Source organism: Watersipora subatra, chromosome 9 (genome assembly GCF_963576615.1).
Source record: "Watersipora subatra chromosome 9, tzWatSuba1.1, whole genome shotgun sequence".
Classification (NCBI taxonomy): domain Eukaryota; kingdom Metazoa; phylum Bryozoa; class Gymnolaemata; order Cheilostomatida; family Watersiporidae; genus Watersipora; species Watersipora subatra.
In genome coordinates this window covers 29,538,512-29,565,562 of record NC_088716.1, presented here as the reverse complement: position 1 = coordinate 29,565,562, position 27,051 = coordinate 29,538,512, and the positions used below count along the sequence as shown (strand labels likewise).

Here is a 27,051-nt window from a genome sequence, read left to right as displayed (position 1 = left end):
AATGAATAATATACCTCTGCATAACGCATGGTCTGTAAATACCTATTTACATATCAAAGAAATGTACGAGAAGGCCTGGTTACAAACACCCACAAAATGCGACATTTGTGTAGCCAATGTGTAGGCAATGCGTCTTTCAAAACTAACACACTGGTCTACGTCAGTAGAGATAAAACCCCCACACCTGCGATTGACTGAAGTAAATGATTATTAAAATCTCAACTCAATTTTATGATTTCCACCAAGAGCTAATCGCACTCTTAGATGTGCTTGAATGGTTATTTATATCTGGACCAAAACATCCCTTGTAACATACATATGGCAATTGGGTCATGATCACAGAAACCATGGTTAAGTCGGGATTGTAAGATTTGGAGTTATCTACATTAGCAGAAGGAGAAAATTCTGTTATTTTGCAAAAAAATGTTGATTTTAGCTTAATTACAGCAGATTTTATGGTCAATAAACTGAATGCACGTTTACCATTAGTGCGAAAACATAGTTCTGAGAAAACTGGTGTTAAAGTTTAAGAAACGAAAACCAATGCACAATTTTGTTGACATTTCAAAACGTCATAGCAACCAATATCAAGAAGTTGTGATATTTATCTAGATTTCTGTGTCTATATCCAAAAGAATTATGCTGAATTTAAAAATCTAAACAGATTTTAGCTGGTTGTCATAGAACTAGCTGTACATATATTTATAAAAAAATGTATTACTTAATTTTGCAGATATTAAAAACGGCTTGGCAGTACCGCAATATGGAGCACAGCCAAATCACCAACAAAATCTTTAAAAAAATAACAACAGTAACATATTGCACACCATCGGTCACTATAAACTTCAATCTTGGAAATTTGAATAATTATTCTTATAATTAAATCTGATAATAATCTTATAAAATCGAATAATTATTCTTATAATTAAATACTGTAATAATATTTTAAGAATCGTTACGAAAATATCATCGTAGTTCACTTTACTTTTACTGCTATTGACATCAGTCCGGAATACCAAAGTACCCATTATAAGTGTCCAAAATATCAGAGTTATCTTTAAAATCGACAAAAAAGAAATGATTATATTTATCGGACGCCATTTTTCAATACTTTCTGTTTAGCATAGCAACGGTTTTAAGGTTTTTTTCCGAGGGTTTAAGACTTCTATTGGCTAAACTGACTTCAGATTCACAAAGATCACTCGTTGATTGGTTCAGATGCACGTGTTACAAAAATCGTTACCAATATTATAAATTCAGTTGGTGCAACTTCAAAGTCGGATAACTCAACTTCGTGATTTGCGACTTAACCATGGTTTCTGTGACCGCGACACAACTATACCTACCAGTTTAAATTGGAACTGTTTATGAAACATTTCAGATAATCGTTTGGATAATTAAATACTTTTGAAATACATGTATCTTTCTCTACAGTGTGATTTATCTTATGAACTTGACGTATTTTTGTACATGGCTGTTTTTATCGCGTTAAAAGGTTAAAATCGATTCAGTTTAGACTCATTTTTGCAAAATTAATATAGAATTGTTGTCACAGTATTTGACTTTCAAGTAGTAAATAGCTTTAGTAGTAGTAGCTTTATAAAATTTCCCAAATAAACTTAACGCGTACTGTTTCGTCTTAAAAAAATGCAAATAGCTGAACAAATGCTAATGCTATGCCATATGATATATTACAATACCGATATTCTGACGATGCTCCGAGAACTGCTCATGAAAGATTGTCTGTTGCTAGTTACACAATATCCCTAACACGATGAGTTGAAGTTACAACATAACGATACAACTGTTAACTAACTTAAGTACACAACTGTTAACTAACCTAAGTACACAACTGTTAACTAACCTAAGTACACAACTGTTAACTAACTTAAGTACACAGCTGTTAACTAACCTAAGTACACAACTATTAACTAACCTAAGGATACAACTGTTAACTAAATTAAGTGCACAACTGTTAACTAACTTAAGTACACAACTGTTAACTAACCTAAGTACACAGCTGTTAACTAACCTAAGTACACAACTATTAACTAACCTAAGTACACAACTGTTAACTAACCTAAGTGCACAACTGTTACCTAACCTAAGTGCACAACTGTTAACTAACCTAAGGACACAACTGTTAACTAACCTAAGTGCACAACTGTTAACTAATCTAAGTACACAACTGTCAACCGACTTGTGGACACAACTGTTAACCAATAAGAGCAAACGTAACAACCCCCATACAAATATGATGGCATTGAAAGCCTCACAGACAAAACCTTTGATTGCAACTAACCAACAGACTAGCAGCAAGTATGTGCCAAGGGAAACTAATGAAAACCTCAATAGACTGTTTCTTGTTAGGATGTGATAAACAAACAAACTTGTAAGAAATCAGTATTTGAAGTGCATCACTACGATGGAACAGATGATAATATATAACAAACTTTGTTGCCGTGTGCATGCACAATGCATAGTACATTGGCTAATGCTGAGTCAAGCCTTATACACAGATATGTACAAAAATATTGTACAGATTGTACATACACAGATATGTACAAACATATTGTACATGCAGAGATATGTACGAACATATTGTACATACACAGATATGTACAAACATATTGTACATACAGAGATATGTACAAACATATTGTACATACACAGATATGTACAAACATATTGTACATACAGAGATATGTACGAACACAAACCTTCTTAACCTTCTTCCCATCATGCTTCTTGGTCGTCTCCTTCTGTATCGATTCAACCCAGAGATGGATGAAGTGGTCAGGATTAGTGTACATTTTAATGCTCGACTTTCCATCAGTCCTAAAATTAGTACAAAAACTGATAATTTTTGATGCATATGACAAACATCGTTTTCCGTGACACCAACATACAGTCATGTTCAAAAGTATGGAGCCACCCAATATATTTTGTAATTTTTCATACACTTGAACGTTAGGACTCAAAACTCCCAATATAATCAACTGAAATATAATCAAGTTATATATTATTGATATATTATATATTATTGATATATTATTGACAGTGATGTTGTTGTATAGTTTGCGAGTTGAAACTTTAATTTTCCTAATTGTATGCTACTATCACTCACTGAGACCGTATTGATTATATTGATATTCATACTCCGTATTGATTACATTGATATTCATACTCCGTATTGATTACATTAATATTCATACTCCGTATTGATTACATTGATATTCATACTCCGTATTGATTACATTGATATTCATACACCGTATTGATTACATTGATATTCATACTCCCTATTGATTACATTGATATTCATACTCCGTATTGATTATATTGATATTCATACTCCGTATTGATTATATTGATATTCATACTCCGTATTGATTATATTGATATTCATACTCTGTATTGATTAGCAATTTCAGCAAATTCAGTCATTTTTGACATCTTAAGCATTCATTTCTCATTAGTGTCGGAACAGCCAGAGTCCTTAGTGTCGGAACAGCCAAAGTCCTTAGTGTCAGAACAGCCAGAGTCCTTAGTGTCGGAACAGCCAGAGTCCTTAGTGTCGGAACAGCCAGAGTCCTTAGTGTCGTAACAGCCAGAGTACTTAGTGTCGGAACAACCAGAGTCCTTAGTGTCGGAACAGCCAGAGTCCTTAGTGTCGTAACAGCCAGAGTACTTAGTGTCGTAACAGCCAGAGTACTTAGTGTCGTAACAGCCAGAGTCCTTAGTGGCGTAACAGCCAGAGTCCTTAGTGTCGGAACAGCCAGAGTCCTTAGTGTCGGAACAGCCAGAGTCCTTAGTGTCGTAACAGCCAGAGTACTTAGTGTCGTAACAGCCAGAGTACTTAGTGTCGTAACAGCCAGAGTACTTAGTGTCGTAACAGCCAGAGTACTTAGTGTGGTAACAGCCAGAGTCCTTAGTGTCGGAACAGCCAGAGTCCTTAGTGTCGTAACAGCCAGAGTACTTAGTGTCGTAACAGCCAGAGTCCTTAGTGTTGTAACAGCCAGAGTACTTAATGTCGGAACAGCCAGAGTCCTTAGTGTCGGAACAGCCAGAGTCCTTAGTGTCGGAACAGCCAGAGTCCTTAGTGTCGTAACAGCCAGAGTCCTTAGTGTTGGAACAGCCAGAGTCCTTAGTGTCAGAACAGCCAGAGTCCTTAGTGTCGGAACAGCCAGAGTCCTTAGTGTCAGAACAGCCAGAGTCCTTAGTGTCGTAAGAGCCAGAGTACATAGTGTCGGAACAGCCAGAGTCCTTGGTGACGGAATAGCCAGAGTCCTTAGTGTCGTAACAGCCAGAGTACTTAGTGTCGTAACAGCCAGAGTACTTAGTGTCGTAACAGCCAGATTACTTAGTGTCGTAACAGCCAGAGTACTTAGTGTCGTAACAGCCAGAGTACTTAGTGTCGTAACAGCCAGAGTACTTAGTGGCGTAACAGCCAGAGTACTTAGTGTCGTAACAGCCAGAGTACTTAGTGGCGTAACAGCCAGAGTCCTTAGTGGCGTAACAGCCAGAGTCCTTAGTGTTGTAACAGCCAGAGTACTTAGTGGCGTAACAGCCAGAGTACTTAGTGGCGTAACAGCCAGAGTCCTTAGTGTCGTAACAGCCAGAGTCCTTAGTGGCGTAACAGCCAGAGTCCTTAGTAGCGTAACAGCCAGAGTACTTAGTGGCGTAACAGCCAGAGTCCTTAGTGGCGTAACAGCCAGAGTCCTTAGTGTCATAACAGCCAGAGTACTTAGTGGCGTAACAGCCAGAGTACTTAGTGGCGTAACAGCCAGAGTCCTTAGTGTCGTAACAGCCAGAGTCCTTAGTGGCGTAACAGCCAGAGTCCTTAGTGGCGTAACAGCCAGAGTACTTAGTGGCGTAACAGCCAGAGTCCTTAGTGGCGTAACAGCCAGAGTCCTTAGTGGCGTAACAGCCAGAGTACTTAGTGTCGTAACAGCCAGAGTCCTTAGTGGCGTAACAGCCAGAGTCCTTAGTGTCGTAACAGCCAGAGTCCGTAGTGGCGTAACAGCCAGAGTCCTTAGTGGCGTAACAGCCAGAGTACTTAGCGGCGTAACAGCCAGAGTCCTTAGTGGCGTAACAGCCAGAGTCCTTAGTGGCGTAACAGCCAGAGTACTTAGTGTCGTAACAGCCAGAGTCCTTAGTGGCGTAACAGCCAGAGTCCTTAGTGGCGTAACAGCCAGAGTCCTTAGTGGCGTAACAGCCAGTCCTTAGTGGCGTAACAGCCAGAGTCCTTAGTGGCGTAACAGCCAGAGTCCTTAGTGTCGTAACAGCCAGAGTCCTTAGTGGCGTAACAGCCAGAGTCCTTAGTGGCGTAACAGCCAGAGTACTTAGTGGCGTAACAGCCAGAGTCCTTAGTGGCGTAACAGCCAGAGTCCTTAGTGGCGTAACAGCCAAAGTACTCCTTTAAAAACTAATAAATAAGAAATCAGATAGAGGAGACTGAGATTACAACAGATTACAACAGGTTTTAAATATTTCAGAAATATTAAATTATAGTAGGAGGATCAATACTTTTGCATATGGCGGAACCGCATCCATCATCAAATGTTCCAGTTCATGAACCTTCTGTTAGTACAACCTACAATTCACTATCTCGACTTAATATAGTTTTTTTTCTGAACGGAGATATCTCTTTAGCCTCATCATTTGTAATCAGAAGGAAACCAGATAATCGATAATATTTTAAGAAATTAAGAAAATGACAACCTGATCAGACCAAAATGATTTTACTGATTTTCTATCGAACTTCTATTATCTGTAAAATGGTGTATCTGGTGACATTGAATAACGTGGACAATAATTTTAGCTATATTATTGTTGCCCCTAGTTATTATTATTTATTATTATAAATATTAAAGCCCTCTTAACAAAATGATTAACAAATGAGAATTTTTACTAAACAATCGATTGAAGGCACCGTAATGAGTGCAACACATCAACAGGCCGTGCCCCATTCATTAAGCTGCTTTTTGAGTTACAGGTATACAGTGTATAAGCCGCATCCACCGTTTTTCCATTCAATTAGCGCACTTAATTTAACCCAACCATTTGAGTTATTTTCCATGTTTACAAAAGGCAGCCAAATGAATGGAATTTAGTGCTGGAGATGTCACATGACAGTGATGTCACATGACAGTGATGTCACATGACAGTGATGTCACATGACAGTGATGTCCCATGACAGTGATGATGACTCATGACCTCATTATGGGAGTACAACTACTGAACATTTCCTAGCGTCTTTATCACTATGTTTCCATGGTGCGCAGTACTGCGAAGCAGCCCCCTCCGAAGTCGAGGGGATTGTACGTTTCCATGCTGCGCAGCGGTTTTCAGCAATTAGCAGAGAAGAGACATTGTATTAATCGAATCGCCTGATGGAGAAATTGAATCAATCATGGATACCGAACGTCAGAAACGGTCTTTTTATGCTTCTGTCATCATTATACTTTTATTTACAATACACATTCACTAGGTTTTACAATCCTTAACACAATTTTTTATAAAGTAATATATTTTTAATAAGTATTTTTTAAGTAATATATTATTTAAACGTTAATTTAGGACTTGCCACCTATTTTTCGAAAAATGTTGGCATCGATAACAAAGTCTAGGAAAGTAATCACCTCATCATCCTCGTGGGTGCAGACCATAATTAAATATAGGTGAAAAAAGATCCGAAGAATAGAAAAAAACAAGATTAGCGGGATAACATTTGTACTAGCTCACGGCCCTCGAAGAATCCGCCTCCACGGCATGAAAGCTATGCGCAGCCACTGCGCAGCAGCTGTTTCCTTGCTGCGAATTTGCACTGGCTTTGCACTGATCAGTGCGCAGTGATTTCAGTGCTAAGCCGCCGTTTCCATGGTTCGGAGAGGGCGCCACTCCGAAGCACTGCGCATCATGGAAACATAGTGATTGTTGAGTAAATTATTTTTAGCATTTTTAGCATTCTAAAAGGTACCTTAGCTCCGAATGCAGTGAGAAAATTAGAGATATCATTTTTCTGTTAAAGAAAGTTTTAGGTTTACACGCGCAGCTTATACACGAGGACTTACAATAATTGTAGAGACAAAAGTTAAATACTTCAGGCTTATTATTGCTGACAAACTTGAAAGTTTTTGCTCAAAATTATTACTGAATGACAACACCACACTTTGGTTTCTCAGTTAGACAGTCAATAGAAAGCTTCACACATTTTCGTCTTCAGGTGTCTTACCTTTACAATATATTTATGAAACCATCATACTAAAGCCTACCCTTTTAAAAGCTAGCATACTAAATTATATAGCATTTTATTAAATTTAAAGCAAGCATACAATCTGTTAAAAGCCATCCTTTTTTGCCGGTTCAAACTGAATCTTGGTCATGCTATGATAGGCTTCTGCAAAGCAGAAGCATTAATTTTTTTTATGTTAGTCAAGTGAGATTAACTAGAAGTTTATCTAGCAAATCTAGTTTATTTAAAAACTTGCTATGAAATCATTAATAGCGTAAATACTAAAAAGGAAAATAAGTAAAGAAGTACGAGTTTTAATCAAAATTAATGATTTTTTCTATCGAAACAAAAACAATAAACTAGCAATGAGATACTGAAACAATGACAGTAGACAACCTGACACAATCTAAGTATCAATTGTTATGAGCTGAAAAAAATAGTTACCTGAACTTGTCAAACTTTTCAAGCTTGGGAGGAGGAGCGCAAGTGCTGTACATGTGCTGCAAGCTGCGTGGCATTGTGCTCTTCGTACATATCTGTTGATCAGTGTGGTAGTCAGTCTTGTACGGTTTGCGCTTTGTTATGTCAGTTAGTTTGACTAAAACAACGGTGCAACAACAGCAACTGATTCAACAATGATTAACAACTTGAGGATGGATAAATGGTTCATGGTGGCTCCTGCACACGTCCATACTGTTTTATGTAATTTTTGTGTCATTTGCTACAAAACTGTCAAAATATCTAATAAATAATATAAGAAGAAACAGTATAAATAAAAAATAAATAGAATATGAAAGATTTAAAACTATTTTAAAATCTTGTAATTACTCAATAGCTCCTCTGATTGTGAAACTTCTTTTATACTGACAAGTGACCCAGAAATGAGTCATTCTTACGATTAATTTTTTGAAAACTGGTAAAAATATTCTAACATAAATTAACGAAACAGATAATCAGATAAAACTACAACCACACCTGAAAACCCGATTTAAATATCTACACAAAATATTCAATACTATTTTCAAAATGGAGAACAGAAATAATTCATTCATAACAGAAATTCTTATTTAATGACCAAATACAAAATTAAGATATTTTGGAACACAATTTTAATTGAAAACTTCATCATGAAAACATTCTTTGTGGCACCAAATGAAGTATAAATAAGAATATTTTTGAGATTACCAACAGAACAGAACTATCTAGAACATCCTACATAGAATGGGCCATGTAAAAAACAGTCATCATCTAAGTGCAGGTCAGTAGGGATCAGTGTTGTTCTAGGTACATCTAAATGCAGGTCAGTAGGGATCAGTGTTGTTCTAGGTACATCTAAATGCAGGTCAGTAGGGATCAGTGTTGTTCTAGGTACATCTAAATGCAGGTCAGTAGGGATCAGTGTTGTTCTAGGTACATCTAAATGCAGGTCAGTAGGGATCAGTGTTGTTCTAGGTACATCTAAATGCAGGTCAGTAGGGATCAGTGTGGTTCTAGGAATAGAGACATCTCCATTTTAACTTGTGGACAATATTTGTTCTTAGATTACATGCAACCTTACAGTTATGGTTTAACTTTCTAACTACTAATCTTGTCCCATTGCAGAATTTTGGGCAATTTAGATTTCTCAACAACATTATTGGTGTTCCAGTCTTTAAGGTAAATTTATGAGCAGTTGCCTAGAAGATTTTAATGAACTTAAGAACCAATTTGGATAACTCACAGCTTCTGATTCATCAGTAACATTGTTAATTGTTGGAAGAGCTTTTAAAACAATCAAAATTGACTGAGTTAACTTTTGAGTTTGGATAGCCAGGTGTAACGAGATGCAATGTTTGGATATACATTTTTAATAAAACTCCGGAACCGACATGACCATTCTAGCAACTGGCTAGGGATTGATACAACCAATATTACTCATTGGTATATTCCCTTCTCCTAACATAAGAAATTTCCTAGCAAAATCATTGAATAGTTTGTTGATCTTCTAAAAGATGAGCTCTTATATATGTATTCAACTTGAGGCTGATGACTGATCTCCATAGTTCTCAACCTTTTTAGTAAGCTTTTATTTCATCAGCCTTTGTTTCTTTTAAAATCAGAGGTAAGATCTGCCTAACGTATCCAAATTATATAATTGTAACTCAAACCCATTGGATTATCGCTATCTCTTGAGTCTCTTAAAATTGTATCAATCGCTTCCAATACACTCTTGTTCATCCCACACAGTCAAGGTACATTTCTTTAATACTTTTGCGAGTCCAGAATTTGAGATAACTTTACGAATTGGCTTTTTCGTCTTAGACAGGTCTAGTGGCAGCCTGAATGAGGTGTTCTTCCACCGAATAAAAGTGCTGCAGGAATTCCTGATGAAGCAACTGCCAAGGCAATTCTGCTCTGTTCTTTAGCTTTTGCAGTAGCTACTTTATGACAAATGCTTTCTCCGTTCCGCCAGAAGCATCCACACAAACCAACCTTTGTAGTATCTCATACCATCAATTATCTTTTTTAATGCTAAATTATGATCTGCCATTAATTTGGGATAATTTTTATAAACCTATTCCGCCAATGATTAAATATCATATGATATTTAATGTAATATATTAAACATATTTAATATCTTCTCTCAAATATTCGGTTGTTATTTGAATCCCATTTTTCCAGTCAGGTTATGAAAGGCCATATGCAGAAAGATGAAAACCACACATTTCATGAAACACATTACCTACATCAAATGAAGTCTTGTTGTATATCTAAGCCAATCTCTACACCATCTACAGGCATCCCAACTGTTTTTAATACTTGAATTATTCAAATAGATCATTCTTGAATCTAGGCCAAACACCATTTAGACAATGATTGTGAACAAGAAACTTAAAGATATAGCAGACTGAGTAACTGAAGCTTCAGAGAGAGTTGCTTCCCCTTGTTCATCCTCTTCCAAAAAGCCTGTGCTGCTGTGTGCCTGGTTGCACATTTTATGAACATTTTTGACACCAGAAAGCCACATGCGAATTTTTAAAAGAAATGTGGTTTTCTCTGGAGAATTCTCTTTACAAATTAGTTTTCATAGAGATACCAAAGACAAACAAAGCCAAATCTATATACATATAAATACATATATAAATATATAAAAAAAATCAGATACAAGTATATATATATATATAAATACATGTACTGTATATCCTAGTTGAATGCCCGCATTGCACAGGTATTAATGAAATTTTTTGCACAAAAAAATTATTTTGAATCAATATATACAACATTTACCATTGTTTATTTATGTGTGCTATAAGTTTAACTAAGTTTATGCTATATATATATATATATATATATATATATATATGGCCCCATATATATATATATATATATATATACAATGTATATACTTATAACATTTTGGGGAAATCTGAGAAATTTTTTTCTAGTACACTGGTAGCTCTGTGCGCCATTAAAGATTGACAATTGTAATAAGTAGGCTATGTCCACAATTATTCCATAGTATGGCAAACTGGCCACATGATGTTGCGGGCAGAATGCCTGTCTGCAAAACTGGTGTTTTTGAGTTTAATTCCAATGTGAAGTGGTTCGTTCCTATAACTTTATCGCTCTAACTGGACACACAGACAGACAAACAAAGAAACATTTAGATTTATTTATATATATAAATAAACAAGTTATTAATATTATAACTCTTCATAAAATATTTTCTGTTATCAAAATTAATCTAAAACTTAAAATTCCAGACATTAGATATTACTCAGGGAATACCAGTTCTGAGAACAAAATCTTAGCACAGAACTTTCTATAAAACAAACAGACGCCTATAAATATTTTCGTCATATAGATTTTCCTTGCACAACTTATTTTCAAAAGACTATAGCATTATGTATTATAAAAAATATTTTATTATAGCAAAAAAGTATAGTGGCAATAGCTTGAACTACCTAAGTAACATGGTAAATCAAGTAGGCTATTGTAGCTAGAGATTTTAGCCATCGACTAAGCTAAACCCACTTTGAAAAAAACAAAAACACTAAATCAAAGCTATATGGATGAATTTTCAACCCACATTCTAACTAATAGTCTCAATCTATGGTAGCTAAATCATCAATAGTTTGAGATTCAAGTTTCAGGTACATACAGTACCTATATGTAAGGTACCACTTTTATTACAGAGAGCCATATCTCCCTACCCAAAGTAGCCAATACAGTCGTCCCAAAGCAAATGCCTCTACTCACCCACAACTTGGTTAGGATCGAATTGTTGCACCGATTCTCGTAAGGTGTCAACCTTGTTAGTAAGGTTACAAGTTCTTTTATAAATCACAGTAGCTTCCTCAAACAGCTCTCTGAACATATCTTCAGCATGTTGACTGAGGCTGCTCAACTGCCTAAATATCACACTAATTGTATTATAGACAAAAACCTTCACAAAATGCAACTGATATACTTGCACATCCAATATAATTGGCGTATATCACCTACAACTCACAGGCCTAATGCAATGCTAATGTAAACTACTGAAAAGTTTCTTCTCATTTAAAACACCAACATCAAAATAAATAATATACTGATTGTCATAGTCCATCGTGGTATTTATAGCACGAAAGCACGAACCCATTTACAACTGAGCAGTTTTCTTACCTGATCAGATTTGCTTGTGTGACATTTGCAACATATTCTAGTTCGTGAACTATAGAAGACGGAATGCTTCCTTCTTTAGAACGTGTAATCGCTGAAGGCTCTATAGGTCTTTTTAACATGGGCATCTTGCAACAGCTATTGTCTGTATGGTACTAAACGCACTTCCTCTTAGATTTACAAACCGAGGTCGCGAATTAACACTGACATCGGCGGAAATTGATTTGGGCGTAGCCTTTGTTCTAATTTTAAACAATGTCTAGTAATATACTACGGAACATTTGTTCTATGTCTAGATTACTCAGACTAATAAGTATAAACCGAGAAGCGTGCTTGCGATGCCCATTCCATACACCATAATGTCATAATGTCTCCTGCCTTGCAATGCAAACTGTGCAACTGCAAATTTGGGACTTCGTCATCAAAAGGTTTGCGCTCATAAGTTGAATTCGTGAAATAATTTAACGTAACCAGCTGCTTGATTACCTAATACCCACCGTTTTGTGGTTACTTCAAGATAGTTGACAGCAAGAAAAAACGCAGAAACAACAATTCAATGACTAAGATGATGCGGCATACAATATTGTGTTACTAAGATTTGAAATTTTGGTATGATAAGTATGGCATAGATAATGAGCATTTGCAAAATAGATTTTAGTTCGTTTTTATTGCTTCTATAATTAAACGTTTATTTATGGGCAGGCCATGTAATATTCCAATTTAGATTTTGTGTAGGTAATGGTAGTCGTAGATTCAACCAGAAGAATGTTAAAAAACCGAAAAAGTATTTTCAAACGACTTGGTAAGCGTATTTTTAAAAATATTTTTAATTTATTTTTTACTCAGGTAATTTGAGCTCTGACTATCATCTGCATTTTGACAGAAAAGATATTGTCTTTGCAATTGACATCTGGGCGTGTCCATAAATAACTCGCAGGACATTCACAAGCTTTTGTATCTGTATTTTGAATCCAATATGATTTAGAGCAGTAATTTTATGTTCACCAGAAATAACCCCTCGTTAGCTTTCAGAATATATATAACTTTTTATGGTAAGGTGTACCCAAAGGGTTTCAGCGAGCAAAGTTTGGGTGACTCGCGGGACATCAAAGAGAATGGTAGACTGAAGACATAGTTTTAAAACCAAAAACTCTGTGAAGTATGGTTCCACAATGCAAAAAAAAGCAAATATTTACTTGCCTGACTGTGTGGTGAATCTAAAACACCCAAAAGAATCGCCAACAATGCATTGCCTGAGCCGGCATACACAGTAGAATTGGTTACTCGCGGGACAGTGACTCGTGGGACAGAAATGACACATTCAAAAATATGTCAATAATCTCACAGAAATAGTATTTTAAGAAATTCTAGAAAATATTTTGCTATTGCACTGCTAAGCTATCGCCAGCATTTATGGAATTGAGACTTCTACATGCTTAAAACACTAATCATGACTCACCAGCTCTTCGTCTGTAGCCTGTGTTTTGACATGGTATATACAAACTGTGTAGCAGTAATGTGATTGTGTTGATAAAATTTATTATCAATAAAATCTACTATATAAACTACATATATGGCCTCTCGCCTTTCCAACGTAAGGCATTACATCTGGAGCATTTTTGGACATTCGTTCTATAGAAAAATTCGACCCTATACTGTTGCAGGACTGTAGACAAGTGCGAAGTTTTTTGCCCATACACGGCGCCTGGTAGCAGCTGCTGTAGTTAGTGCATCTTGCTGTTGTCGCCGTTTCATCCGCTCTGAAAATTCAGCTCGCCGAGCAGCTGTTGTAGCTAGTGCATCATGTTCTTGTCGCCGCTGTATCTGCTCGGAAGTTTTTGGACGTCTGGCCGATGTAGCGGCCGATGGGTTGGCTCAGCAGTCTCTGCACTTCTAGCAGCTGCAGCATCTATTCTGGCCTGCTCTCGATGTACTTGTGTTTGTCCAGCGGTTTCTGCTCTTCTGGCAGCTGCTGTTCTGCTTCGTTGTAGGCGTAGCTGTGTTTGCTCTGCAGTTTCTGCACTTCTAGCAGATGCAGTAGCTAATCTTCTTTGTTGTAGGCGTAGCTGTGTTTGCTCTGCAGTTTCTGCTCGTCTACCTGCTGCTTTGCGAATTCGGTCTCTTTCTCTATGGGAGTCAATCTGTTCTTGCGTTTGGGCAGTAGGCTTTTTGGGAGGCATTGTACTGCTTCAAGCGTATCTAAAAGTGAATGAGATGGTGTGCTTTTTTGTAATATACGCTGCTTGCTGTTTTCTCACCGTCGCCTATCGCAATGCTCGGAGTGCCCGTACAAGTTCTGTAGTAGCTGTAGTTCTGTAGTACTCGTAGCTAGAAAAAAAGTAAAAGTAACTCAGCTGCGGAAGGAAATGAACATGTTTACTATCACAAACTGGCAAATCCAACATTTTCAACCCTTTCACTGAGGTAGACTCATTCATGCGTTTTCTATAGTCGACCGCCGTAGACACATTTTTGCGACTTTCCCAGCAATTGCTAGTAACTGAATTTTATTATTCGTTGATAACATAACCAACAATCTTTAAGACTTATGGTAGTGACAGTGTTGTCCAAAGATTTCTCTATAAAATTAGCCGAAAATTTAATTTTAAATTTTTTGAGAATTTCCAACAACCACTTCGGGTGCATGCGCCGTTATAGCGGCTTGAGTATATTTCTTTCAAGTTCATCAGCAGGTTTTTAGACTTTGCGTGGTTGCGTTACTCATAAATCTATATTTAGAGCCTGCTTACAGTTACACTCTATCTACAAAGCTAAGCATGACCTTCAGCCATGTTTGCATACGTTGGACTGGTCAAACAGCTATTGTCAAATGAAAGAATTTCGAGTAATTTGCGTTTAAAGTTCAACATCGCGATCAGTTAGTAACAACGCGTAGTAGCTAGTAGTGGATGCGTATAGGCTTCAATTCAGCGATAGAAATGGCAGACTTCCAGTGGAGTGGTGATGACGATAAGTTAACAGCTATGGAAGAGACTAGATTGCATTTTGTACACAGTATGTTTTAATTGCTTGTTATTATATGTACTTTTATATGTTTATGTGCTACCCTTATTAGTCAAATATGTTTGTAGAACATGAATTTTAATACAACCGCTATTTCATGCTACTTTCAATATTTATTATTTTTGATTCTTGCAATAAAGATAATATAATCAGATACAAAATTTTCTCTGCTTTTCAAAAAGTATTGGTGTTCTATGTGAAAAGTGCTTCTATGGTTAAAATGACGTTTGGTTGACCCATGTCATAATCTGTGGAGCATCATGATTTAATTGTACCTGAACGCGAAATTGGATTATGCAATTGTACCTGAAGTGGTTAAAAACAACCATTTTTTGTGTAAGTTTTGAAAACGCCACCGAGTTGAAAAACAAATAGCTACTTATGGTGATGACCTTATAGCCGATTCAGATTTTTGTGATTACACAGATAATTAAAATTGCAATAGCAGCACTGACTGATGGCGATGAAAGTAATGGTTTTGTAAGAATAAGGAACATTGTGGAGGATCGTTTTGCTTTGTAGCTTCACATCGCTTTATCAATGCACAAGGTATAGATACAATGAATTTTTTGCATAGCAGTGCTTGTTAACATGTTGGTAAAACGAAATATCTAATCAAAACAAGCGTTCCAGATGGAGTTTCAAATTGAAAAGGTATCATGAAGCAATATCGGCAAAGTGGCTGGCAGTAGGCCGATGGCTAAATTTGTACATGGACGCTAGTGAAAAGGTTATGTATTGGAAGTGTGGCAATTCATAGACAATACAACATTGAATAAGAAGCACTTACGTTTTTGATGTGGAAATTTAGTAGGCGAGAACTACGTTTTTTTCTAGTGACCGCAAGAAACAAACGTTTACGTGACCTTCTCGGTACACGTTGGCAGTAAATATTAATTGCATGTAAATTACTACGCACTAACCAGAGATCACGTGATTTTTGTGTAAAAACGATGAATAGGTTATGTAGAGGCACACTAACCAGAGATTCCCGTTAATGTGCCTCAGATACCTAGTAACGGCTAATAGTCCAAAAAGTACGGTACTCTATAAGACGGACACACACGCACACAGACAACGATTGCCGTTTATATAGTAGATATATATACAAATAATATATATATATTTATATGTATATATACAGTCAAACATGGATAACTCGCCCACGAATAGCTCGAACACATGGTTAATTCGAACGGTTTCTTTGGTCCGTTCCCACGTAATGCCGTAATATATATATTCCCATATATACCGTAAAACCTCTATTTGAACGCCACCTCTAATCGAACACCACTACAGAGGGTTGAAAAATACAGCACCATGGTGCTCAAATGGAGTTTCTACGGAGGTTCTAGAAAATGTATATTTACCATGTATATATACAGTGAAACATGGATAACTCGCCCACGGATAGCTCGAACTCATGGTTAATTCGAACGGTTTCTTTGGTCCGTTCCCACGTAATGATAAATTGCTATAGATAACTCGAACTCAACACTGTTAACTCGAACTGTTTTTTGCCCAACGGCTACCGAAGCGGTTGTTATCGCTTTAGAAAATCACTTTATTCCAAGCCATAGAAGTAAACCTCAACTTTTCGTAATTCATAAGCGTCGTTATTACCACCATCGACAAAATATTTTTGTCAACGACTTTTCTAAAGGTTTGGTAAAATTTGATTTATACCAAACATCCGCGTAGCGATCGCCCTTCGGAAGCGAGGTAAAGTGAGGTAATCTTTGCTTAAACTTCAAGAAAAATAGGCAAAACTGATTGTGGGTAAAACGCTCAAAAGAAAAAGAGGTATTTTCTTCTGAGCATTTCAACAACGATCAAGTTTTGCCAATGTCAATTTAAAAAACGTCCTGGCAATAACATCACCTCAAACAACGAACCAATCTCAAGTGATAGAAAAATCTCTATACTTTTTGATAAAAACGTTTTAAACTTTATATTAGAAGCATTTAAATTGAAACAAGCCATTTGTGCTTTTGATTTATATTATAGTTTGTATATGTACATTTATCTACTAATAAATAAGTAAATACATGGACTTGCGACAGTGCTCTGATAACTTTGACGCTCTGATAATTCGAACACTTTCGCTCAGTCCCGTGAAGTTCGAGTTATCCATGTTTGACTGTATATATATATATATATATATATATATATACTAGTTGTGCCTTCCGGCGTTGCCCGGGTGTTAAAAATCAGCTTATAAACAATGATAAGTCATGAGAGTCGCCTACCACATGCTAATAGTGTGGCACATTGTGAATGAAAAATGGTATTGAAAATTAACTTACAAACAATGAGAAGTAATGAGAGTTTCCTGCCACTTGCTGGCAAGCAACTTTCTAGCAAAGGCAGGCCATTGCCAAGTGCCCTGGCACATTGCTAATAAAAAATTCCAGTAAGCTAGTTAATAAGCTTCTAATGGTGTACGCCATTACGTTGTATCAGCATTGTCCATTTTCCCTTTTTTTAATAATAGCTATAGCTGAAGGGACACACATACGCACATACTTTGAGAAATATATATATTAGTGCTGGGCACGGGTAATAAAACTCGTTGAACTTGCGAGTTTATCTTCTTTTGGGTAATAGAGATTTTGAGTATATATTTCGACCTTGCGGGTTCGGGTTTTGGCTTGCGAGTTCGGGTTTTGGTACACGGATCCGTCGAGTAGAGTAGACAAAAACTCAGTCTATTGCGCACTGCGCTCTAAACACTGTTTGATAACCCTGGTTACCCTGGTTACCCTGGTCTTTTTGTCAATGCGCGTCAGTAACTCTGAGCAATCTGTCTAACGATCCGAAGTTTTTAAACTTTTATGTATATTTGAAGGTGCCCATAATACACTGGTAGTTGGTGAAACACTAGAAAAAAGTCGGGCAACCCACAGCAAATGTCATCAAACAGAAAAAAACAGTAGTTTACCATTATTTGGGCTAAAACAATAAAAGTTTGTTCGATTTAAAACACAAACTCGTAAAAACATTTACAATAGCATCATATCCATTGAGCACATGTTCATCATTATTTTATGACTCAAAATGTACTGGAAAATTATAATTAGTATTATAAAATTCTTTATTTGCATCACAATCATTTATGACCTACCAACAGAGTCGTGTTGATTTTTTCGCGATATCGTTCAAATAAAGTTTTTTATTAAAGCGAAGGAAGTACATGTAAGAAAAAATATTTGACAACTGTTACAAATGTAAGTGAAATTTCTGGTCTAATATCTTGTGCAAAATTTAATTTAATTTGTTTACGCTTTTACTTAAAAACCACTTTTGTAAACCAAGATATGTGAATGCCGGAATTCCGGCCAATAGAGATTCTGACACACCCTACGCAATGCCTGAAAACCGACAGTGGGGGTTCAAACTTCAAAGGGTTAAGGCTGCGAGCACGAATATTGGTCGTTAGAAAGTAGTAAAAAATTGTAGAATATGTCTTGCAATTGTAATTTAGTTCTTTTCAGTTGATGTTTGTCAGGTTTGTTAAGAAATCAGAGGAAATTGAAAAAAAAATGAAAGTTATGTCAGGCTAAATCCGAACAAATTACTATCGCAAATGAACTTTCCATGTAATGGTTGTTTGCCCTTTTTCCCAAACTGGTTTGCAATGCAAGAGAAGACACTTCGTTATATACATTTTGTTTGACGTATTAGACACTTTGTGATAAAATTATTACTCATTCTCTGAATCATTATTTGCAATTCCTAGTAAAATATTTGCTGAATGTGTTTTGGGTAAACTGTTCATGGCTTTCTTTGCTGATTTTCATGAAAAAGTGAATGCATTGTTGCTTCTTGTTCCGAGAATCATCAAAAAAACATGAAAATTATATCAGATATTGGATGGAATGATCACAACAAGTTATTCAATGTGTAGAATAAATTGTACCATTCTATCAACTATAAGCGTATAAACTATGTACAGTCAAACATGGATAACTCGAACTTCACGGGACCGAGCAAAAGTGTTCGAATTATCAGAGCGTTCAAGTTATCAGAGCACTGTCACAAGTCCATGTATTTACTTATTTATTAGTAGATACATGTACATATGCAAACTATAATATAAATCAAAAGCACAAATGGCTTGTTTCAAATTAAATGCTTCTAATGTAAAGTTTAAAACGTTTTTATGAAAAAGTATAGAGATTTTTCTATCACTTGAGATTGGTTTGTTGTTTGAGGTGATGTTATTGCCAGGACGTTTTTTTAGATTGACATTGGCAAAACTTGATCGTTGTTGAAATGCTCAAAAGAAAAGACATCTTTTTCTTTTGAATGTTTTACCCACGATCAATTTTGCCGATTTTTCTTGAAGTTTATGCAACTTCAAGAAAAAGTTACCAAAGAAAAATCCCTTACTTTACCTGGGATTCGTTAAAAGCAACACTCCGAGGCAGTTCAATTAAAAGTTTTACGATGTTTAACGGTACATTGTATATCACTCACGCTTTTTGAATGGATACTTATTGAATGTACACACGTATTCTGTGTTTAGGTCAAACGATGAATAGTTTTTTTTAGCTAAGACAACGTATACGTTTAATAAAAACAATTTTTAAGACGTTTTAAACATTCAACATTCCGACGTTGATTCAACACGGAATCAACGTCGGAAAACTATTCGTCACGGGCTAGCCGGGTCACGCACTCAAGGATTTTCGCCACGCACATACAAAACAACATGCTGTTTTTGTTTTGTATGTGCGTGGCGAAAATCCTTGCGCGCGTGACCCGGCAAGCCCGTGCTATTAATCGTATAGCAGTATAAATCAAATTTGACCAAACCTTTAGAAAAGTTGTTGACAAAATTATTTTGCCGATGGTGGTAATAACAACGCTTATGAATTACGAAAAGATGAGGTTTACCTCTATGGCTTTGAATAAAGTGATTTTCTAAAGCGATAACAACCGTTTCGGTAGCCGTTGGGCAAAAAAACAGTTCGAATTAACAGTGTTGAGTTCGAGTTATCTATAGCAATTTATCATTACGTGGAAACGGACCAAAGAAACCGTTCGAATTAACCATGTGTTTGAGCTATCCGTGGACGAGTTATCCATGTTTGACTGTACTTGTTTTCAAGTCAGTTATACCATTCTTCATTAGAAGGTGCTAGAATGCCAATCTTTAGCTTTTTCTATCTTGAGAATTATTTATTGCAGGAAGAAAGAAGTCGGGCAATGATGGGAATAGTCTCCCTCGGATATTGCCATGTGGTCATGTCTTTTGTGACAAATGCATCACAAACCGACTCCTCAGTACAACGGATGATCATGAAACTGATGGTCGCATTGTGACTTGTCCTTTCACTTCTTGTCAGGTGTGAATATGTGCTTTTAGTTTGATCCTAACTCAATCGCTAGAATACTAGAATGAATCTGTGAATAACACTTATTATATAACAACACTCGATATCATAACATTGTTACTACTTGTAACATCAAGTGCATCATAAACACAAAACAGATGGAAAATCTATAAGCCAACCAAGGTAGAATTTTATGTAATCCATGAGTCTACTATCATCTCATTTTACTCTAAACCTACTCATGACATATTTTATATTTTCATTTATGTTTCTCTATGATAAAGTAGTACCAAACTCTGGTTATTGATTATTACAGTACACTCTCGGGTTACGATTATCATGTTATATGATTTTTTTGCTTTAGGATGGGAAACACGATGTTTTTTTCACCACGCTATACGACATCTTTTGCCATACGATATCAAGTAACAATTCCCTTAAAATTCAAATTTGGCAGCCTTTACTGAATATGTGGGAATAACGAATATGCCGATATGCTATTCGCCAAAATCCCTCCCACAATGCCTGAAAGAAATAAGATGCTCTCTCTTCCTCTCTCAGTTCAGTGTTTTTCGTGTTTTGCAAATGCTTGATATTGCGTGAGTGAAACGAAAACTAGTTGAAAGTGCGCGAAAGGGAAAGTTTATTGTGCATTTCAACGTTTAATATTTACTATAAACTTCAATTCCCTGTAGGTGTATAACTACATAATTACATATATAATTTTACTTGGTTAGTCATGGGTCTTAAGTTTGATAACGACGTCAAAGGAAAAACTAAGAATCATAAGCAGAAGATCTTAACCACGAAATACACTAAGGTTACTGTAGGTAATCATAGTTACTAAGCTTAATATACTATTTTGTTACTACTTTTTAATATGTTCGTATATATAATATTGACGTTTTTTATTAGGGGGTGTTTGCATTAGATAATTAATTGTTATGGTATCTATACACCTTTATTCGACATTTTCGCCCTGTGATGCCAACACTGAAATGAATTAATGTCGTATCGCAAGCCTTAGCAAATTTAATCTTTTTTACACATAATTTAGGTTTTTACCTTGACTTCTTACAAAGTTTTATATAATGCCCTTTTCTTAATTCTATATACGCAATTACCTGAAATATTTATTACAGAATTGTTCACATTGTTGGGTTCATTAATGAATTAACGTGTATTCTGATTAGAATATCTGGTCTCACATATGCCAGCTTTATTATGCGAAGTGAATCTTGGAGTGATTTGACTTTGCATCCTAAAATTTGAGTGCATGTTGGTGAGCACATTGCGCTCTATAGCATTACGATCATAGAGTTTGAGCTGCCTCACAACCACGTACACCAAAAGGGTTAATACCACATCAGTGCCAGTCATTTACTATTAGTTACTGCTTACTAGGCGAATGAGTTGTGCATTCACAGCCGATATAGCACTCATGTTGCTGATAACATTTGATCCCCAATATGAGTGCTCTACTACTTCATACTGTCAATGTATCAGAGTAATTGTTGTGTAATTTCTTTGACGAGAGCAGTTAATGCCTGATTTATTATTTTTTAACAAACGATCATTTGTGAGGATCGGTGAGATACATGACATGTCATATATCATGCTATATACATATACATACATATCACATATACAGTCATACTTTGACACACTAGTACCCCAAAATGTGAGAAATTTGTGATGCGAACAGAATTTCAAGAAGGTTTCTGCCTTGAGGTAGGAAAACAATATGAGATACGAGATGGTTTTTAGCGTGAACGTTTTAGTAGGTGACCGAGTACAAAAACAGCATCCCTCAGTCTTTTTGGCCGGATCAGTTTGAAAAAGTTTTAGAAAGGTCGGCTAAAAGTGAAAGCGAGGCAAAAAGAGCCAAGCTGGAAAAAGATAATCAAAAATTTAAAATGAAGACAAAACTATAGTTAAGTTTTGTAAAATGTTATTTTTAAGGGGTTTTTCAATAAGTTATATTTGTTTAAGTTAAATTTAAAATTTGTTACGCAGTGTCACGGTTGCCGTCAAGTTTCACATACCGTCTCAAAAGTAAAAACTTCTTACAGTTCGGTACATAATACAATACAGTGAGTCTTCGGGTTATGATGATGACCATGTTATACAATTTTTTTTTGCCCTGTGATGTAGAACCTACTGATTTTTCATCCTCTCCGTACAGGAGTGTTTTTCGCCATACGAAATCAAAAAAAATTTCGCTCGAATATCAAATTTGACAGTCGGTGTGCTGATTAACTCGGAATAAGGAATATGCCGATATGCTATTCGCCGAAATTCCTCTAACAACCAATGAAAGAGATATGATGCTCGATCTTGCTCAGTTCGGCATTATTCATTAGTTATTGTGAAAATGAAACCACAAACAGATAGGGAATAAAGTTTTAGCAATGAAAAAGTTGAAGTTCACTAAAATAGTTACAAATGCATACTAAAACTTAGCTCTAAGTATGTGTTTAGTAAGCTAATTTCATTTAAGTTAAATTCAAGATTTATTTTATGTCTGCGTCAAAAGTACAAACTCCCTGCAGTACGTACTGCAAATGGTACATTGTAACGTTACATTTTATTGCATATCATAACCACTAAATACACTAAGGCTACTGTAGGTAACTATAGCTACTAAGGTTAACATATTATTTTGTGACTAATTTTTAATGTGTACATGTACATATTAAAAATAGCACGTAGTATGCGTATAAAATTTTGATGATTTTTACTAGGGTGTGTTTGTATTAGACATTTACTATGGGTTTCTATACCCCTCTATACGGAGTTTTTACCTTACAATGCTAACACTGGAACTAATTAAAATCATATGGCCAGGGTCGACTCTAATGCTAAATTTTATTGCAGATCATAACCATGAGATAGGTACTTACTACTTTCTGAGCGTAGGTGGTAAATTACAACAGTGAAAAACATGCTTTTCCATCGTAATATTGTGGAGGATGCCAGCAGACTCCCAGCTCAGCTAAACACCCGGCTGACAGACTGGCTGCAGCATCATGTGGCCAGAAAGGAAAGCTACAGCCTCCCAGCATAAAGGAAAACTACTTAGTACCTAGTACTTGGTACCTAGTACTTAGTACCTAGTACTTGGTACCTAGTACTTAGTACCTAGTACTTAGTACCTAGAACTTAGTACCTAGTACTTAGTACCAGTAGTTTTTGTATTTTGGCACCAATAGTATTGTTCTATTATTCTTCAATGCCCAAGAAACTCTGTTCTATTTTTAATAGAACAGAGTTTTTTTAATGTTTTTAAATGATTTGGAAAATTGCAATGTTTCAAGACATTGCAGATGTCGTATGTTGGAAATTAGTTGGTATGTTCAGATGAGCATAGCTAAAATTTTATGTTTGTCGAAATTTGTATGTAGGAGTTTTGTAAGTCAGGGTTTAACTGCAGCAACTGAAGCAATTTTCCTTTTTTAAAATATGAAGTGTCTTTTAGACAAGTCTTGCTTCAATCTAGTCCAACCTAAGTTTCTCATAGTCTATATTGTAATCGATGTCTTTAAATTGTAGGAGAAGTCATCCTTGTCTGATGGAGAAGTCAAATCATTACAAGTTCACAAGTACCTTATTGGGTCCATTGAATTAGAGTCGTCCCTTCGTAACCAAAATGCAAACCGGCTGCTGGAACTGTTGGAGAGGAGTCCTTCAGATCTGCTTAAGAGACAGGTTTCTCTCGGTTGGTACCTCATCTCTACTTCGCATCCTACAAGAATATTGTACAACCATGGTTGATGCTGATCACATTGGTGTCTGGTGATTTAGTGTTATAAAAATTTACGGTCATCACACCAGGGTTGGCACGAAAAAATCAAATCATTTAAATCGTTGATTGAAATCATGATTTTATGAGAAAAATCATTATTTTTATGATTTTATCTTTTTTCGTAATTTGGCAAAAATTCGGTGTTACTTGACCAAACAGTCTTGATTTGATGTATATCTGAGACAACTATGACACTGCTCTGTCCATGAATTAGCAAGTGTGATGGAGATAATCGACTGCAGGTGTATTACAATGCTACAGAAGGGCCTATGAGTTTATTTAGTATAACTCCAAGCAGGATTAATTGTGTGATAGCAACTATAACTGATACAATTTTCCCTCATTACTCTGTTTAGTGAATGAAATAATGATTTCACTCTCTTCACCGCAATCAGCTCAAGTGCAATAATTGAAAGAGTATTTCTCCAGTTTTGACTGCGCCATAATTAAATAAGAAATCGGCTAGGTACTTGGAAAACCAGCAAACTGGTTTTCAAATTTCACACGATCAACTGCATCGATCACTCCAAGAAAGAATACGCTTAATATTTCATTTAAATTTTTATGTCCTAGACTTTTATTTGTAGCTTGTGTGAAACTGCCAGCATCTCTGCTCCACTAACTTACATGTTGTTTGTACTTATAATTTTATGAGTGCTGAAGGCAAGAAATCTAAGAATGTGTTTAAAGTAACTTTCTAAAGTCGACCAGTCGCATCAGGCGGCTTTCTGACATTGCGTAGTTCATTGGCTTGTTGCACGGCAACCACTAACAGTAGCTAATTAATTTCTTTTATTTTGTTCTTCACAAAATTCTCTACAGGGTTAAAAATCCCTATTTAAAATCTTACATTGGCAGATTAAGTGGTTTTAATATTTTTCTAAAATTTGTAAGAAAAAAACAAAGGTTAAACTGCCAAAGTCAAGTATCGGGTTCAATTTTTTTATTGCTATGAGATGATTAACACAATCGCCAAGAACTTTGTGATGTGAAATCTCTAGGAGTTTCTGATTCTGCTACAAACAATCAAAAGTGTTTTACCAAAGTTTTTGATCAATCGATTTGTCTGATAAGTTACCCTTGCCCAACTATTGGCCCAACTATTGGTTTTTATAGGCGCTTTAGGTGTCAGATGTTTCTCAGATGAAGTATTTATTTGAAAAACAAATTTTTTTAAATAGTTTGAAATTAGCCCAAGTCATCACTTTTATTTTGTACAAACTTACAAAGAACCTCCCCACTCTAAGCTTCAGAGAATACAAAAGAGCATTGATCACACTTCTACAATGCTACTCGAAACTCCTCATGGTGCTTGATGGAAACATGTCGAATGTAGTGCAAAATAATAGAGCTACTATGATAACAAGGTTTCGATGCTACTTATGATGGACATGGCTAATATGAGAGGTCACAAAACATGTGTAAAATAATTTTTTTGTTCCTATAGTCAATAATCTCCAGCATTTTTGGGGCGATTTGGAAATTATTTCTCCAAACAAATTTTTCCCATTATTATGGAATGGAAGAGTTTATTAAAGCTATTTTATATATCATTAAAAAGGAGACTTTGTGCTGAATAAGATGCAATTTTCAGTTTCAAGAACTACCAATTCTCAAGTTATGAAAGATTATACATAGTCATGTAGGCTTTAGAGATTTTTTAGAAAATTAATTCCGAGTTTTAAAAGTTAGAGCATGTAAGTCACCAATATTGAAAAGTGGGTTCACCAGCATTTTGATGTGCAATACAAGACACCTACAATTTGCATGAGCATTAATGACTAAAATAGCAGATTTAGGCCTATCAAAAAGAATCCTAAACATCGGAAAAATCGATTAAATTGAAAAAAATCGATTGAAATAAAAAAATATCCAATTTTATCGAAATAATTATGGTTGTTTCTGACCCTGCAGTGCTCGATGTAATGCTCAAAGTATCCCATTGTACCGACCATTCAGTCTAGAAGGTACTCAATACAGTAATCCCTCATTTATCATTGTTATTGATGATCAGCAATCACCACAAAAATTGCAAAACTTTCTAGCAGCATAGTGTGCTTAGAGAGATCGTCGGGTGTGCCGATAGAGTACTTTGAGAGGTCGTCGGGTGTGCCGATAGAGTGCTTTGAGAGGTCGTCGGGTGTGTCGATAAAGCAGGGAGATTAAATGTTTGCAAGGTTATTCTGGAATGCCAGGAGCGCAGCCCAGCCATTGGTGCAAGTGTTAGACATAAAGTGTCAGGCTACTACTTTGAATGTCATGAGTTGGAGTCCAATACAAAGCTATTGTTTCACCTATGCACTGACTTCACACAGACACGACTGTTATTATAGTAAATATTGGCTGAGCTATAATTTATAAGTAGCAAAACGATTGGTTAAAATTATTGGGTTTGGTTCACTCTGTTGTTTTACCTCAAAATGATAATCTAGCCATTAGTTAGAAGTTATCTTTCCTCCGCCAGAGGCAACCTTTGGCAGCAAGCATCAGACTAGATAATATATTACCTAATTACCTAATAATGAAATGTAATGGTCACTTGTTATGTTATATTCATTTGTGTATATACAGTCAAACATGGATAACTCGGCCACGGATAGCTCGAAAACATGGTTAATTCGAACAGTTTCTTTGGTCCGTTCCCACGTAATGATAAATTGCTATAGATAACTCGAACTCAACACTGTTAATTCGAACTGTTTTTTTGCCCAACGGCTACCGAAACGGTTGTTATCGCTTTAGAAAATCACTTTATTCAAACCTCATATTTTCATAATTCATAAGCGTTGTTATTACCACCATCGGCAAAATAATTTTGTCAACGACTTTTCTAAAGGTTTGGTCAAATTTGATTTACACTGCTATACGATTAATAGCACGGGCTTGCCGGGTCACGCGCGCAAGGATTTTCGCCACGCACATACAAAACAAAAACAGCGTGTTGTTTTGTATGTGCGTGGCGAAAATCCTTGAGTGCGTGACCCGGCTAGCCTGTGACGAATAGT

General features: G+C 36.0%; 2 protein-coding genes across 4 annotated transcripts in view; one reads left to right on the top strand and one right to left on the bottom strand.

Annotated features, from left to right (window-relative positions):
• LOC137403942 (actin-binding protein WASF2-like) overlaps nt 1–12,053 on the bottom strand; it is a 33,190-nt gene extending 21,137 nt beyond the window's left edge. The window contains exons 1-4 of the mRNA XM_068090069.1: nt 11,882–12,053; nt 11,477–11,628; nt 7,682–7,835; nt 2,721–2,838 (exon numbers count right to left, since the gene is read on the bottom strand). Coding sequence (XP_067946170.1) covers nt 2,721–2,838; nt 7,682–7,835; nt 11,477–11,628; nt 11,882–12,006 — 549 coding nt within the window. The 5' untranslated portion in view covers nt 12,007–12,053. The remainder of the gene's footprint in view (nt 1–2,720; nt 2,839–7,681; nt 7,836–11,476; nt 11,629–11,881) is intronic.
• Nucleotides 12,054–23,849: 11,796 nt separating this feature from the next.
• LOC137403784 (uncharacterized) overlaps nt 23,850–27,051 on the top strand; it is a 47,417-nt gene continuing 44,215 nt past the window's right edge. For all 3 annotated transcript variants that reach the window (XM_068089826.1, XM_068089823.1, XM_068089822.1), the window contains exon 1: nt 23,850–23,959. The gene's annotated coding sequence lies outside the window, so the exon portion shown is untranslated. The remainder of the gene's footprint in view (nt 23,960–27,051) is intronic.